General features: G+C 39.9%; 1 protein-coding gene across 1 annotated transcript in view; it reads left to right on the forward strand.

The window, feature by feature from the left end:
• BANP (BTG3 associated nuclear protein) overlaps positions 1-2,858 on the forward strand; it is a 126,143-nt gene extending 123,285 nt beyond the window's left edge. Inside the window, exon 13 of the mRNA XM_053448751.1 lies at positions 2,428-2,858. Within this exon, the coding sequence (XP_053304726.1) occupies positions 2,428-2,499 (72 nt within the window). The 3' untranslated portion in view covers positions 2,500-2,858. The remainder of the gene's footprint in view (positions 1-2,427) is intronic.
• The last annotated feature ends 11,214 nt before the right edge of the window (positions 2,859-14,072 follow it).

The following is a 14,072-nucleotide window of genomic DNA, read 5'->3' on the forward strand; positions in this document are numbered from 1 at the left end:
ACACCAAGATTTCTCATTACATTTATACAGAGGAAGTAATCTCAAAAGGCCATCAACGTAACACATGGTCATCTTGGAAAATGTCTTTATCAGAGAAAGCACCAACAAAGAATGGTAAAAGTAGATAATAAGAGCCTTAGAACGGGGCAAGTTGGGCTCTCACTTCTACTTAACGTTTGATCCCGATACCAGACCCGTATTAACTCTTTATTTACATCTTTGATGGCCTAGGGTTTTTTTTTTTTACCAAGTAATGATCATGTTCCTTTTTTATTTCTTTGGTGGATATGAATTAGAGAGCTTTGACGTTGCCTATTAAAACATTGCAGACATAACCTCAGCGCTTCAACATAACGGACGGAGGAAGAGAAGTCGTGGATTATGCACTAAAGCCATACATTTTCATATAATACATTACAAATGGCAAAGCTAACAATAAAGTGATAAAGTCCTTTCGCTCTCCTTCTCTCTCCGGTATACTTTGCTGGATTCCATCCCCTCCCAGTACCAGTTACACGCAGGGCTGTTTTTGTAGCCAATTCCTGTTTTTATCTAATTTGTAGTTTTTAAGCCAGAAGAGATAATACTGAGCCAGCAGGAAACACAGAGCGGACTCGGTTATCCGAATGGATACATTGTATCAATGTTTATTATTTACAGATTATGTGTCGATGATTAGATAATGGGGAATATATGTAAAACTTTGTACGTGGTGGTTTTGGGCACATTTACAAAGAGGAGTATGTACATCCTGAAAGTGCTTTATGGGGGGTTGTGGAAGCATTGCATTGTTTTCCAGTAGTGGTGGTGTCGGGGGCTTCTGATAGTTGGAAGTCCAATAATAATGCTGGTAAGGAATAGCATGATTTATGGTGAGAATGGACAGGCGAGACATGCGCAGTCTGTGATGCAAAGGACCCGGGGTGCTCTCCGCTCCCATACGAATCCAGTTTAAACCTGGACTGGGGGTGCAGACGATGTAAGCCTTTCATGTATACAGCGAAGACAATGATCAAAAGATCCATAAACTTATATAATGAAGAAAGGAGAAAAAAATCAAAGGGGTTTCATGAATTTCTGGAAGGAGATCAGAAGAGCCTGGAATAGGAAGTCTCAGCAAACTGGCCGAGAAAGAGAGGAAGCGAAGGATATTTCGGGGATAGAGCATTAAGATGGAGGTCTCGCCGGCGGCCCCCTGTAGTGTGTCGGGCTTTGCGGGGGGGCCTTATATATAAGGACTCATTTCAATATGTCCGTCAACTCCTCCGTTGAATGCAAGAAATCTTATATTTAAGCTTTTTTTTCTGCACCCATTTGCACCCCATGTGTGTGTTCTTGCAAGTGGTCTTATCCATTGTACTGCGCCACGGAATACGATGGCGCTATATAAAACAATAAGTAATAATAATAATATTACTGCAGCAGAAAACGGATTGGTCCAAATGGCAGGGACATTCTGTTGGTTGCTATGGTGATAAGACCATGTTTCCGACTTTTTTTTAATTCTCTACCCCTAGGGGTGAGGTCACAGATGGAAAGTTCGCTGCAGCTTCTCAAGAGAAAAGGCGGGAAGGCAGCTGATTGGCTGCTCAGCTTCACTCTGACTGCTCCGCGCCCCATAATTTTAGTCAGTTTTAGTCGCATGCTCAGTAACGCAGGGTTCAGCGCATACCCGGGAGAAAAACCAGCCACATTACCACTGCATGACACTTTAACAATACAGGTTACAGCCCATTTGTTCATGTCTGCATTTGCCTGCTGTGGCCACTTTTATTTTTACCACAAACAGCCACATACAGGTGGGCGCTGCCGCCCGGCCTGAGGGCCGCCATTTGCCCCCGGCGACCAGTCATGGTGTGTTGGAAAGGGTATGTATGCCTTTAAATGCATAAAATGTCTCATGTATCCTTATATTTGCAAATTGCATCTTTTTTTTTTAAAGCATCCCCGGACACAAGAGGGGCCGTGAGGAGAGAGAGGGGCAATTATTTATCTGTGAAAAGCATTTCAGGGGCAGAGTGCAGAAATACAAGTGCTATTTGTGAATAACCCACATTATACAGCAGCGGATTTGGCTCCACATTTCATAGCGGGAAGTTGAATATAAACGTATACCATGTAGTTACAATATGCACAGAGGGGTCTATGAAAGTACACGTAGCGGACCACCGCGTGTTTTAGCTGACTGGAACATACTATAAACAGGGAAAAGAAAAAATGTCGGTGCGCTAAGCTAGTCACATTTTTTTGGAACATACTATAAACCTGTGAATGGAAGGAGGTTTCCCGGCTGTCTCGTTTGTCTGGTTTTCCAATGAATTCCCAAATTATGGGCTGTCAGAATTCGTAATAACGCTGTACGATAACATATGTCCTTTGATAAAGTGCCAGCTGTACTTATCGGTGCGTATGTTTCCCCCCCCCCAGGCAGTAGAGCCTCTGCAGTCTGCCCTTCAGCCCGAGATGCACATTGAACACGAAGCTATCCAGATTCAGTAGCGAAACATCCCTGCGCACGCGCTGAGGAGGACCTGCGGTACCGGCAAAGGCTAGGAAGAAGAGAAGAGTTTGCATTTACTAAACCTCCATGCTTCTATTAACAGAACTAAAGTATTTCAACTTAGAAAACATGAACTAGCGATAAAAAAACCTTTTCAAAGTGATATCCATGAAAAAGAAACAAACTGGGGAAACCTTTAAGGTTCTGTCTCGGAACCTTACGACAGAAATCATTAGCGGAGACCTGTTTGTTTTCTATAACTTGCTATTTTTTTACCCACCGGACTGTTTGTATCTAACAAAGAATAACGAATATGTTTGTTTTCTCTTTAACTGGAAAACATCCCTTAAAAAAGAAACCTGGACCTTTTTTTCTCTCTCTGAATATAATAGGTTGGAATAAACTCTGAAATTGAATTAATTGCCCAAACAGCATATATCAAACAAAAGCAGATTGCTGTCGGACAGTTCCTCAGATGAATTTTTGGGGGGGCAGCAACAATGAACCCATCCGCTCAAAACCATCTTCTGTTTTGAGGCTTATTCAAGAATCTTTAACCTGCAAAAGAGAAGAAACGCAACCCTTTTTCATGTGCCTAGTGCCTTCAAAGAGTCCCACCTGCTTCAGAAAACCCATTTTGAAATAAATAAATAAAAATAGAAGAGCAATTTTCAGTATGTTTGTTCCAAGAAAAGGTTTCTTTAATGTAAGTCACCGATACATTCAGTAACGACAATATTATCGAAACACAATACAAAGGATTCAAATGTATCGAGTCGTGGAAATGCTGCCCTTGTTATGTAGGAAGGAGTTTTGTTTTATTTTTTCTTTATTATTATTGTTATTTAGTTAAAACAAAGCAACAGTCAGTGAATGACCGGGTCCGGAGGCATGAGAGAATTGCTAAGCACAGGCAATTAAAAGGTTAAAGGGAAGAGACAGATATTATTAGGGTCACCAGAAAAAGCCTATATTTGTGATGCACATTTTTTTTAAAATATAAAATAAGTGTTCCTTGTTGATGGGTTTATCGATTTAACTTAATAACACATTTATCTTAAGGTAACTGTGTCAAAAATCAATTTTCATTCCCGCAGCAGTTTTACTGTAGAGATAATCAGCTCAAACTCAACACAACCCAGCAGACCTTGGACAGTATAGGACTATAGATTAGATAGTTGGCATGAAGATGCATCTGGGTCTCCTTTGGCTTCCACACAACTTGGCAAGAGGCTGGCAAAAATGTCCATTTAGATCCAGCAGAGCCTGGCAACCAACCATATAGCTAACAGTGAGTTCAGGAGCCCAACTACACGTGTGTGGCTTAATATAGGAGATGTACAGTCACACCAGCTTCATTCTGCTATTATCTTGGTCTTACGCTGGGGACAATGGTGCAAATACCTTTTAGTATACTGCAACGAACAGGGCAGGTTATGTGTCACTCGCAGCTAAGATACTGTAAACAGGACACTGTTTTCACTCGGAACTGATATATGGCCGCTTTTGCACTCTGGTAAATTAATAAAAACAGCCGTTTGGGGCATTTATGAGAAATGTTAATAAATGTGTATTCTTGTTAATGCAGTTGAACCTCTTTTATTGCTTGTGTATCATTTGCCCTGTATGAGTGTGTGGTTTTTTTTGTATTGAAAAATCTCTGTCTTTGTTTAAGTCAGATGCAACCCAACACACCACATCTTGACTACCAAGAGAGGGTGGTAGCATCAAGCATTACCTAGCCATAGCTGCAGAGGAGTTAATACAGAGGATAATGAGGAATGCTTGCTTGTCTGTTTAGGTAAGGCTATAAGACTCGTGTTTTATAACTAAACATAGCCTGTGTTGTTCCCAAAATGCCTCTTCATGGTCGGACGGCTTAGGGCACACAGGGGGCCAGCTGACATACTCTTCGTATAGCCACATAAGAGATAGGGAATCCCATCAAAATGCAGGTTACTAGGGATAGTGACCAAAAAAATCAACATAACCAGTCAACATGCCATCAAAAAGAATTGTTTAGACTTTATGAAACTGGTTGTTTAGGGGCATTTTATTCAGGTATTATATATATGACGAACTTATAACTAATATACGTTGTCTCTAGAGCTTAGAACATTCCATGGGGTAAGTATAATCTCCTGCTTCGGATCAACAATTAAATTTGTGTATGTTTAAATTTTTCTAGTGTCCGAGGAGTCCCAAAGTAAAAAACATAAAAAAAGATGTTATTGAAAGCATCTGAAAGGACACTGAATAGATTAATACATGTTAACACGACATGAGGTCTGGTGTTTTAAGGTAACGCATCTAGTTTTCAAGAAATTTGAGGTTTTTTTTTCTGTAGTCACTGCCATTCTGTTTTAAACTCTAGCAAGGTTTGCTACATAGCACCGTGTAGTTAAGAATAATAATGTCAATAATGTCCATCATAAAAATAAACGTGAAGCTAGATTGGAAGGAGCATACCAACATGTGAAAATGGCATGATACATCCATCCTTCAACCATTTAAGTTTGATAATTTCACAGTGTATCTAATTAAGTCTGGCACTTTGAGGGTCCCTTTTTGGGACGTATGGAAGATTGATTTTGCCAAGTTCTATAGATTGTTGGACACTAAAAGTAGAATATTCATAAATACATAGTTAGGTAACGACCCCAGGACATTAATTCATATGCATTGTGAGCTTTTTACTTTGCCGTAGGCTATGAAATTGTAGCATAACTTCACTGTTCACGGCCCCTGGGAATTAAGTAACATTACGGGCCAGGACCAGGTGGTTAGACGTATGATGTCATAGCAAGTGCTCCACCTTTGGCGGTTAATTACGTTACGCTTTATCGCAACAATTAATAGCTTAACTGCTTCAAAATGTATTCCTCGTCTTTAATGGTGTCCCACTCCTCCCATCCCTCCATTGGATTAGATCCCCTTCCCTAAAAGCACAACACATGCATTTCTAGACACTTTGTCCCATTACAATTTGAAACTGCAAATATGATGTCCAAAGAAGTGTGAGAGATGACGAACACGTAGTTACATTTATGATTTATTTATTTATGATGCGTTTGCCATGTTTAATGCCTTCTTGGTGGCATTCCAGAGAAACTTACTCTTAACCAGCTGCCAGAGTAGGGGAAGGAAATTAAATCTGGTACGGAGATTCTGCTTAGGGGTCTTTCTTTAATGACCAAATCAAGATTGAAAGAGAAACAATGATATGGTGCGCTAGGAATAAAAGGTACAGATGTTTGACACGCATGTATACAGCTGACTGCGTGGAATGCTCCGTGTCTTGTTTACAAAGGATAGGATGCTATTGGCAACCACTGTATGCAAAGAATAATCTCCTTTAAGTTTGTATTTCAAAGCTGGCAGCAATGTTTTATGGTTCCATAATTGCACTGAAGCTTCCCAAGAGCAATCACATTCAAACCACCAAAAAAAAGGAGGAAGCGTAAAAATATACATAATCATATACTTTCTACAGGGCATTGAAAGGGGGCTGAGTGTGAAGCAACAGTGCTTTTGTTGTTAAGAATGGAAAGGCTGTGTAATGTGATCTGTCCCAGTGAAATAAACAGGAGGCATCCTATTCTGAGTTACTGGACAGAATAACAGAGCAGCATGCAGAGAGCAGGGCTGTACACACCCAGAGGTGAATGCGCTTTTAAAGAGGAAAGTCCCATGGAAAGCTGTATAGTGTAAATACAGTGCCTATATGCTGTAACATTGTCTACGATTGTAGAAAAGTGTTTTTTTTTTAATGTTGTTCCTGTAAACTTCCTTCATCGCCAGTCCTCGCTGCTGAAATGATAGGCGGTCATGTGATATTTTCTTGAGCTTGTCCTGCTGAAGCACCACACTGAGTCAATACTTTATGGCAATGCTAATGAAGTCCTTTGTGACACAGACTTTAATGAGCCCCGTGGTCTCTCCGTGTAACTAAGACTTGGGCGTTCTATTGCACAAGATAAGGAGTCAATGAAAAAAAGTCAAGCATGCTTTTCGGGAATCAGTACTCATTGTCCTTGGCTCTCAGCTGTAAATATGACGGGAGAAGTTATTGAACCTGTTACTATACAGACACTTTAGATACAGTCACAAACTGTAAACCATATAGGCTGCTGAATGATGATAATGTAGCAATATTGGAAGAATAGTTACAGTATAATAATGTTTTGCTTGCTTTGTGAGAAAAGTGTTACGTTCAAAGACTCTTATTAGCTGGAAAATAAAGCTGGACCAGTAACGACAGGGCTTTCAAAATGACAAACATTAAAGCATCTATCAATGGATTGCGCAACTTGTGAGAAGATGTATGAAATAAAGCAAAGAAATGAATGAAACGTCGATACAAGTAAAGGTAAGAGGATTTTGTACCCTGACGCACTTGAAACTGCTGTGAAATACTTTTATACCGGTTTCATTATTGACATTCTTAACATGTTGAGGTCTGGGGGGGGGGGTTTGGTTACTGCAAAGAAGACTCTTTTTTTGCATTTCTATTTCCAAATGGTTCCTATTAGCGTCAGTCCCAAACACATTTTTGTTCCCCGTTATAAATGTTCCATATAATTGGAGCGCTGAGTAACGTAATTGTTTTTGCCAGTTTTTCTGTTAGCGAAAAAAATCTCCCCGAGTCAGTTCTCTTCTTCTTAATATTTGTGTTATTATTCTGTGACGGATTCCAGCGCTGCTCAGATTCTAACCGTTTGTAATCGGGTTGCTGAGTGCTAGAGTTTTTGCTAATACAGCATCTGGAAATAGTGATCGCAGTGGACTTTTGAGTTATTAAATTTTGGTTAGGAACAGAGTGCCAACTTAACGTCCTATGGCAGTTGCATATTTAGCTTTTTCTGATTTTGGAAGCAAAAGACAGAAACCACCGTGGATTCTCCATCTGGACGCAGAGAATGTGACTCAATTCAATTTATTGAATATAATATAAGGAATTCTCCCCTAAAGACTGAAACATTTCTTATTAATAACTAATAGGAAATATTTCGTCTTTTAACCATTTATTGATGAGAGAGTTTTGTTATATCTTTTCGACAAATACAAAAAAATTAATTATTCAGATTTTCTATTAAAAAACCCCTAAATAAATAGGATAATTATGCTATATACACAAAATGCAGCCATATCAGTTATATTCAGGTATACTTTATGCTAAGATATTGGCCAGGTAACCTCTGTTCTACCCTGGTTGGAAAATGTTTCATGTTAACCAATAGAGGGCATCAGAGACAGGCTGCCAGATCTTTAGGAAACAATCGATAAGTGATTGGATCATGGTTTATTCCTTCCTCGGAGGACAAGCAAAAATAAATATATAGAAGAACGCACTCAAACAACACAAGTGATAAAGACAACCAAACGTTAAAGATTTGACGAGGAGCAGTCAGAGGACGACTGGTCTTTGACGCCTCTGTCGTGCCATAGAAGAGGAAAAATTCTGAGCACATTCATATAAAAAATACACAATATATAATACGTGTTCAGTTATTGTAAGAATTCAAATCAACAACAAAATAGTCACCTGACCCATATTGTGGGATGTCCTTTTTCTGTAACATTTGTTTTTTTGTTGCTCGCAATACTTTTCTGTCTAAACGTACATCGGACGCTTTGTTATTAATTTGTGTTTTCACAACTAATAACTGTAATAATTATGTAGTATTTTGTATATTTTCATGTGTTGAGGACTTTTTTTTGTTTTGTTTTGCTTACTTAAAGGGTGAACGCTAAACACGCAAGCGGTCGAGTAAGATTTATACGCGGAACGCTTCATTTCTACAGAGGATTCCGCACCATAAACGCTCTATGGAAGAAAACTACGAGCGGCAGAAATATAATGGAAAGCAGCTGGAATTTGATAAGAAGTTTGATTGCAATTGCACCAGATATTTGTGAGAAGACGGGTAAGTGTTATTGTAGCCGCACTGGGTTTTTCTATGTTCCATTGCGCACATTTATGTTCTTAAAGCTGTTTCTCATTGACATCATTGACATCACATACCACATTCTTTTCAAAAACACACTCTAGGGGTTGACTTCTAGTTTTTAGCATCTTGACATTTTCCAGAATTTTAGAAATGAAAATTAGAGGTTTTCGGTGTGTTGATTCACCCTTCTCAGGGTTCACATAAAAAAAGTAGAGTTCCCGACATTGTGAAATCCCATTCTGCACCACTTAACCATCTGCACTGAAAATGCCTTCACGTCGATATATAATGTTGGGCAATTATGACATAATGCGCCACTCATCCTAAATCCCATACATTAACTGTGCTATTGTATATCTTAAACACCTCTTGCAATATAACACCTCTTCCAACTTGGCCAGTGAATCATAAAGTAAATAATATAATTAGCGGGGCTTTTTAATTACATTATAAGTTATTTATTCATCTATATATGAGCCCTTAATTAGCAGTAATCAGGTTCATCAAGCACAGGTGCTAAGACTTTTATGTTTTTCTATTTTGAAAAATCAAATGGCGTTATTTCACTGTTATTAGTAATTTAGTAAAAAATGAGTAATAAACTTTTTTTTTTCTCGTCCTAAACTAAATCCACCTAATAAGAATTGTTATTCTCCCGGCACCATTCCACTTAATCGATCATCAGTTTTTCAATGTATTTTTCCCAGTCGTCAAGAATCCCGAAGAGTTGCTTTACCTTGGTTGGCCTGCGACCTGAAGCTAGGTTATTAAAGACAATACAACGCGTAAGAATTCTTAGGGTTTTATTTAATCCCAACCAGTACCTTAGGTCCTTGGGACGCATCCAAGGAAAACGCTGTCTAAGGTGTGATACTAGATAGTATTTCCGTTTGTCTGTTGCACTCTGGCCACATAGCTGGCTTCAGTAAAGGCAAATTCTTGATCTAACCTTTCAGTAATTAAACGCTGTGTGCGGCTTTCTTTAGGGATAACACCAACCAAGCCAATAACTTTGATTTATATAGATAAGTTTAAATGTTAATTGTTCAAATTTGAATAGCGGCTACTTGGAATAGCCGCACAACGGGTTATAGTTTTGTAAATTGACTTTTCCGTTTTAATCTAAATAGTGCATTTCCAGCCTAATATTCGCTTAGACTGATGTTTCTAATGGGCCATGCTATAGCCGATTTGGGTGGTATTTAGGACGTTTAATTCGAGAATAGTAAATAAAGTAGTAGAGGCCTAGGAATTATAGAAGAAGAAAAATGGCAGTTTTTAGGAGGACCTAACGTCAGATTGGGTTCAAGGCCATTGGAAAAACCTAATTGCTCTTCGAGGAAAACCCCACAATAATACAGTGGATAGAATTAAACGAATGTGTTTGAGGTTTGGAAGTACTGAAGCTCATTAGGAATGTCATTTGATCGCTTTCCGTCATCAAACGCTATGAATCCTTGGAAAAAGGGATGAAGAGTATCGACACATCAAAGTTCTGCTGTCATGTGTATGATGCATCCACGTGAATCCCTGTTAATAGTTACTCTCAAAGAATTATATCCTTGTCAGCCTAAACTATTTCAAATATTATGACAGCACCTGTCCAACCTTACATTCACCCCTTCAGTGATTCTGATCAGTAGATGTTCTCTACTGAGAAAGTCTTGTTATGCCTAAGAGTTTAATTACACGTTAATCATATGTTGCCATTTTTTATCCAAATATCTCTTTCCAGCAGCCCTGGACGGTTTTAGAGGATGGGTTTGATAATTATCAGTACAGTATCTGAATGTCTCTAACCTAGTCTACAATACAAGCGTGCGCCATTAGTAGGCCTATGATTCACGTTTTAAACATCGCAAATCTTGGCATTAAACATTGTAATTCTAGTGCTCAATGCAGTTGCCGGATCGTGCAAATCCTGTTCTTTGGTAATAATCTGTGATCCCAGGCATCCCACAGAGTTGGTTTGTAGTACCGGGTAATGTAAGGGTCCTGAGACCCCGTAGGTTGCATGCTTCCAGTTAGGCAGGTAGCGCATAGGATCATATTCTTCCCTCAATATGGCAAGAATTACAGCGACGCAAAGAGGGCATTAGCCGGCACGGTCTTTATTTGCAAATGCTAAAATCATTAGAAGGAGGCCTGCGGGATATGTTGCGAGTTCCTTTACTAGCTCTGAGTAATTCCTGCTCTGTCCCAGTTGGCAGTGTTTCCAGTGCTGGCAGGTTTCCCATATCCATCTTATAGCGATTTTCTCCCGTGTTTGTACACATGTAATGTCAGCAAAGAAATCACCTACCAAATGGATTAGTTCACCCTGAGGTCATTTATCTGGCACTAGCCCAGGAGGTAAAGGGTATTAAAGCAGGATTCGACGAAAGGCAACTCCGTGTCAGTAATGCCGTGTAACCCTTTCAGTACCAGAGCAGTGGGAACGCCATTGCTTTTCAATCGTATACCAGCCATTATGGGACCCCAAAAGGTTACCCCCCCCAATCACTTCCAATTGCTTTAGAAGTCAGCTTTAGGAAGACAGACACCTCTGAGCGAGGTATAGAGGCAAAAAGGTTAATTTTCAGACCTCTCGCACCGGAGGGGTAAAATACCATGTGTTGGCCTAGTCGTTCTCCCCACATTCTTTCCTCGGCTATGAATGCATCTGCCTTTTATTGGCGTATACGCACATGCTCCATAAAGTTTTTTTTTAAGGCTTTGGTAACAAGTCTTGACGCAAGTCGTTTTTGTGTGCCTTCTGCGTACTGTTAAGGCATAAATTAACAATCAGCTGCTCTAGTGATGGCAGTCGCGAATATATCACGTGTTTATCTCAAAGCACAAGTGTTTTTTATTTCATATGAACGAGACACATGAAATGTTTAATAAACATGCACGTAGAAGCATATCAGGCCATTTCGTATTTAATGCACATATATTATATATATAAAATAGCAAACTCCTGCAATAGAGAAGTGTCTAATGTGCATGCATGACAAAGATTCTCGCTCTCGTAATCTGGAACATGTGGGGACGTTAAGGTGAAAGTAACAATCATTAGAATGCACGTGGATTCACAGGTACCGGTTCACTATTTTAATTGTGAAATTGTTGTTAATATAGAACTATACATCAGACTGCATGCCGTGGGGGGTAAACAGGCGCCTCGCAAAATAGCTGATACAGTTTCCTTTGTTACTAGGAACTCCACATGAAGAAGTAGACAAGAAGTACTACCAGATTTTCAAGAACCAGATAAGCTCTCCTAAGGTTGTCCTTTGAGAGCCGTTTCACGTTCCTGTTCTGAAAGGCCTTGGTATGCATTGTGGAAATGGAGAAACGCTACTAAACCCTCAGTCTGCGGGAGGTGGATTGATGTTTAAGGTAAGTAAAGAAATCTGATTTACCGAATACATTTAAGTGAAATTTAAATCCAAGAAACAAGCTTTCTGTGAACATATGGATCGTCTATAGTTACAAAACATGTATTTAAGCAAAGTGTCTGCTTTGTTACTTATTTTCATAGCCCAGTCGCCATGTTAATTTAAAAAAGTGTCTACCATATGGTCTCTGTGTGTATAGGGCGATAGGGTTATAAAATATCAGTTTGTGGGGGTCCTGCACCATGAGGCTGGAAACCTTCTGCAGGGGCATGTAAGAATGTTCATTTAGGGCTCCAGTCCCCCACGCATGTCCATGTTTGCACCTAGTAACGTCAAATCATCATTAACATGTCACATGTATTGAAAGGAAAATGTTAGTTCACTTTTCTTCGCCAAATGTAGTCACTGAAAATACTTACCACATTAAGTGGCGGAAATGTTTAGTGAATAAGTGCAGAAAGTCGCTGACTCCTAGGAAGAAACCCATGTCCAGTGTTATTTACACCAAACCATGTGACTCCAACTTCAAATTCTTCATCTCGCTAATGGAGATCTCTCAAACTTTCTATTCTAAATTTCCACTGAGCAAGACTTGGCACGTTGGCTCTTTTGTGCAGTGAAGGGACTAACGAAGGTGCTAGAGTTACAAGCTCATTTTTACATATTTTAATGGGGTATGACATCATACAGCCGCAACCCCAGTCACTGCTGGCAACACAGCCCATGTTTCTGTACTAGAGATGTGAGCCGTTGGAGGAACAGAAGATACTTTCTCTCTCTCGTCATCCAACACCAGCTCCGTAGATAGCTTGGAAAGGGGTGGAAATGTTTGGGAAGCCTCAGAAAGTTCTCAGGAGTTTGGATAGAACATGGCCACAAAAAAAACTGGGATTGTAAGCTTGTGAGCCGGGCTGTCTAGTCTGTCAATTATCGTCTTGTCAGACCCTTTGAATATAAGTATTGTAAGAAGTGCTGCGTAAATTGTTGGCGCCATATAAATAAAAGATAATAATAAATACCAGGACTTGCTTATAAATGATGCATCCCAAAGGGCTGTATTAAAATCAATGCTCTCCTTTTGACATTTATATGGGAATATCATTGTGCAGATACTTCTCAGATCCCACCCTTGCTGTTCCTGGGAATCTTTTGTGTCTTTATTTAAGGGCTATTGAGAAATAATGATATACCCATAGAATTAAACTCCACAGAGGTCTGATTCATGCTTCCTATCTGCATCCTACCCAGTAACAGCTGACGAGTAACCCGGCCAACCTCTACAAACTACACCCCCCACCCCCCCTGACCGGCTTCGTTTGCAGCAGGGAAGCTGCTGGTTATACTGTATGTAATCATACTCCCATCTCTCCTTTGTATTAAAATACTTTCCCCCGGGGAGCACAGCACTTATAATATTAACAGCTTTCTAATAGAAGAAGGTATTTTCTGTGGTTGTGGTTTCCATCGGAAAGCGTAACTTGTTGGGATTTAGAATTATCCTTAATTTACTCAACGGAATTGAAAAATGAACTTTTGCGATGCCTTTCTTTTCTGCAGAATCTCACAGTAAATTATGTAGAACATTGGTTGATAGATCCAAGCCTCCAACTACCCTGACATTTCCTCCAGTTTCAAACCATTTAGAGGACCCCTGCCATGTCATTTCTAATGGAGGGCGGACAATAAATTGATTTGCGAACGCAGGTCGCCATATTGGAGATACTGCTCTACCCTGACTGGTAGAGCTACACTGAAGACCCATGTGGCCTCCCTATAACATTCATGTTATAGAGACAGTAAAGGGTATGGGGAAATGATCCATTGCACTCTGCATCCGTACACCCAGTTTACGGGCTGTGAGCTTTTACTGTATGTTGAATAGTATCGAGCTGCAGCTCATTTGCAGTTTTGGGGTTCGTCCGGAAGGCTGTCTGCCCAGGAGAATGGGAGAGATGTGGAGCTTCTGTAACATCATGGAAGCTCTGTGTTACAATGTAGCGTTACAATGAATGCAGTGCTTGTCGGGCAGAGTGCGGTTCATATAGAGGACTGCTCTAAACCATTAGTGTGCAAATCACTTTCAGCTTCTGCTGGCTGTAAGCATGTGTTTAGCTGATCTGTTTTATTGCAGCAGTGTTTTGGCAGGACGAGGGTTAAGTGTCTGTAAAGGGGGTGGAGAGGGAATCCCTGGCCGGGACTAGAGCCTGTTCAGCTGAGAAAGAAGCTTTCAGACATAATGAT

The sequence above is a fragment of the Spea bombifrons genome, chromosome 10 (assembly GCF_027358695.1).
Source record: "Spea bombifrons isolate aSpeBom1 chromosome 10, aSpeBom1.2.pri, whole genome shotgun sequence".
In the NCBI taxonomy this organism is placed as follows: Eukaryota; Metazoa; Chordata; class Amphibia; order Anura; family Pelobatidae; genus Spea; species Spea bombifrons.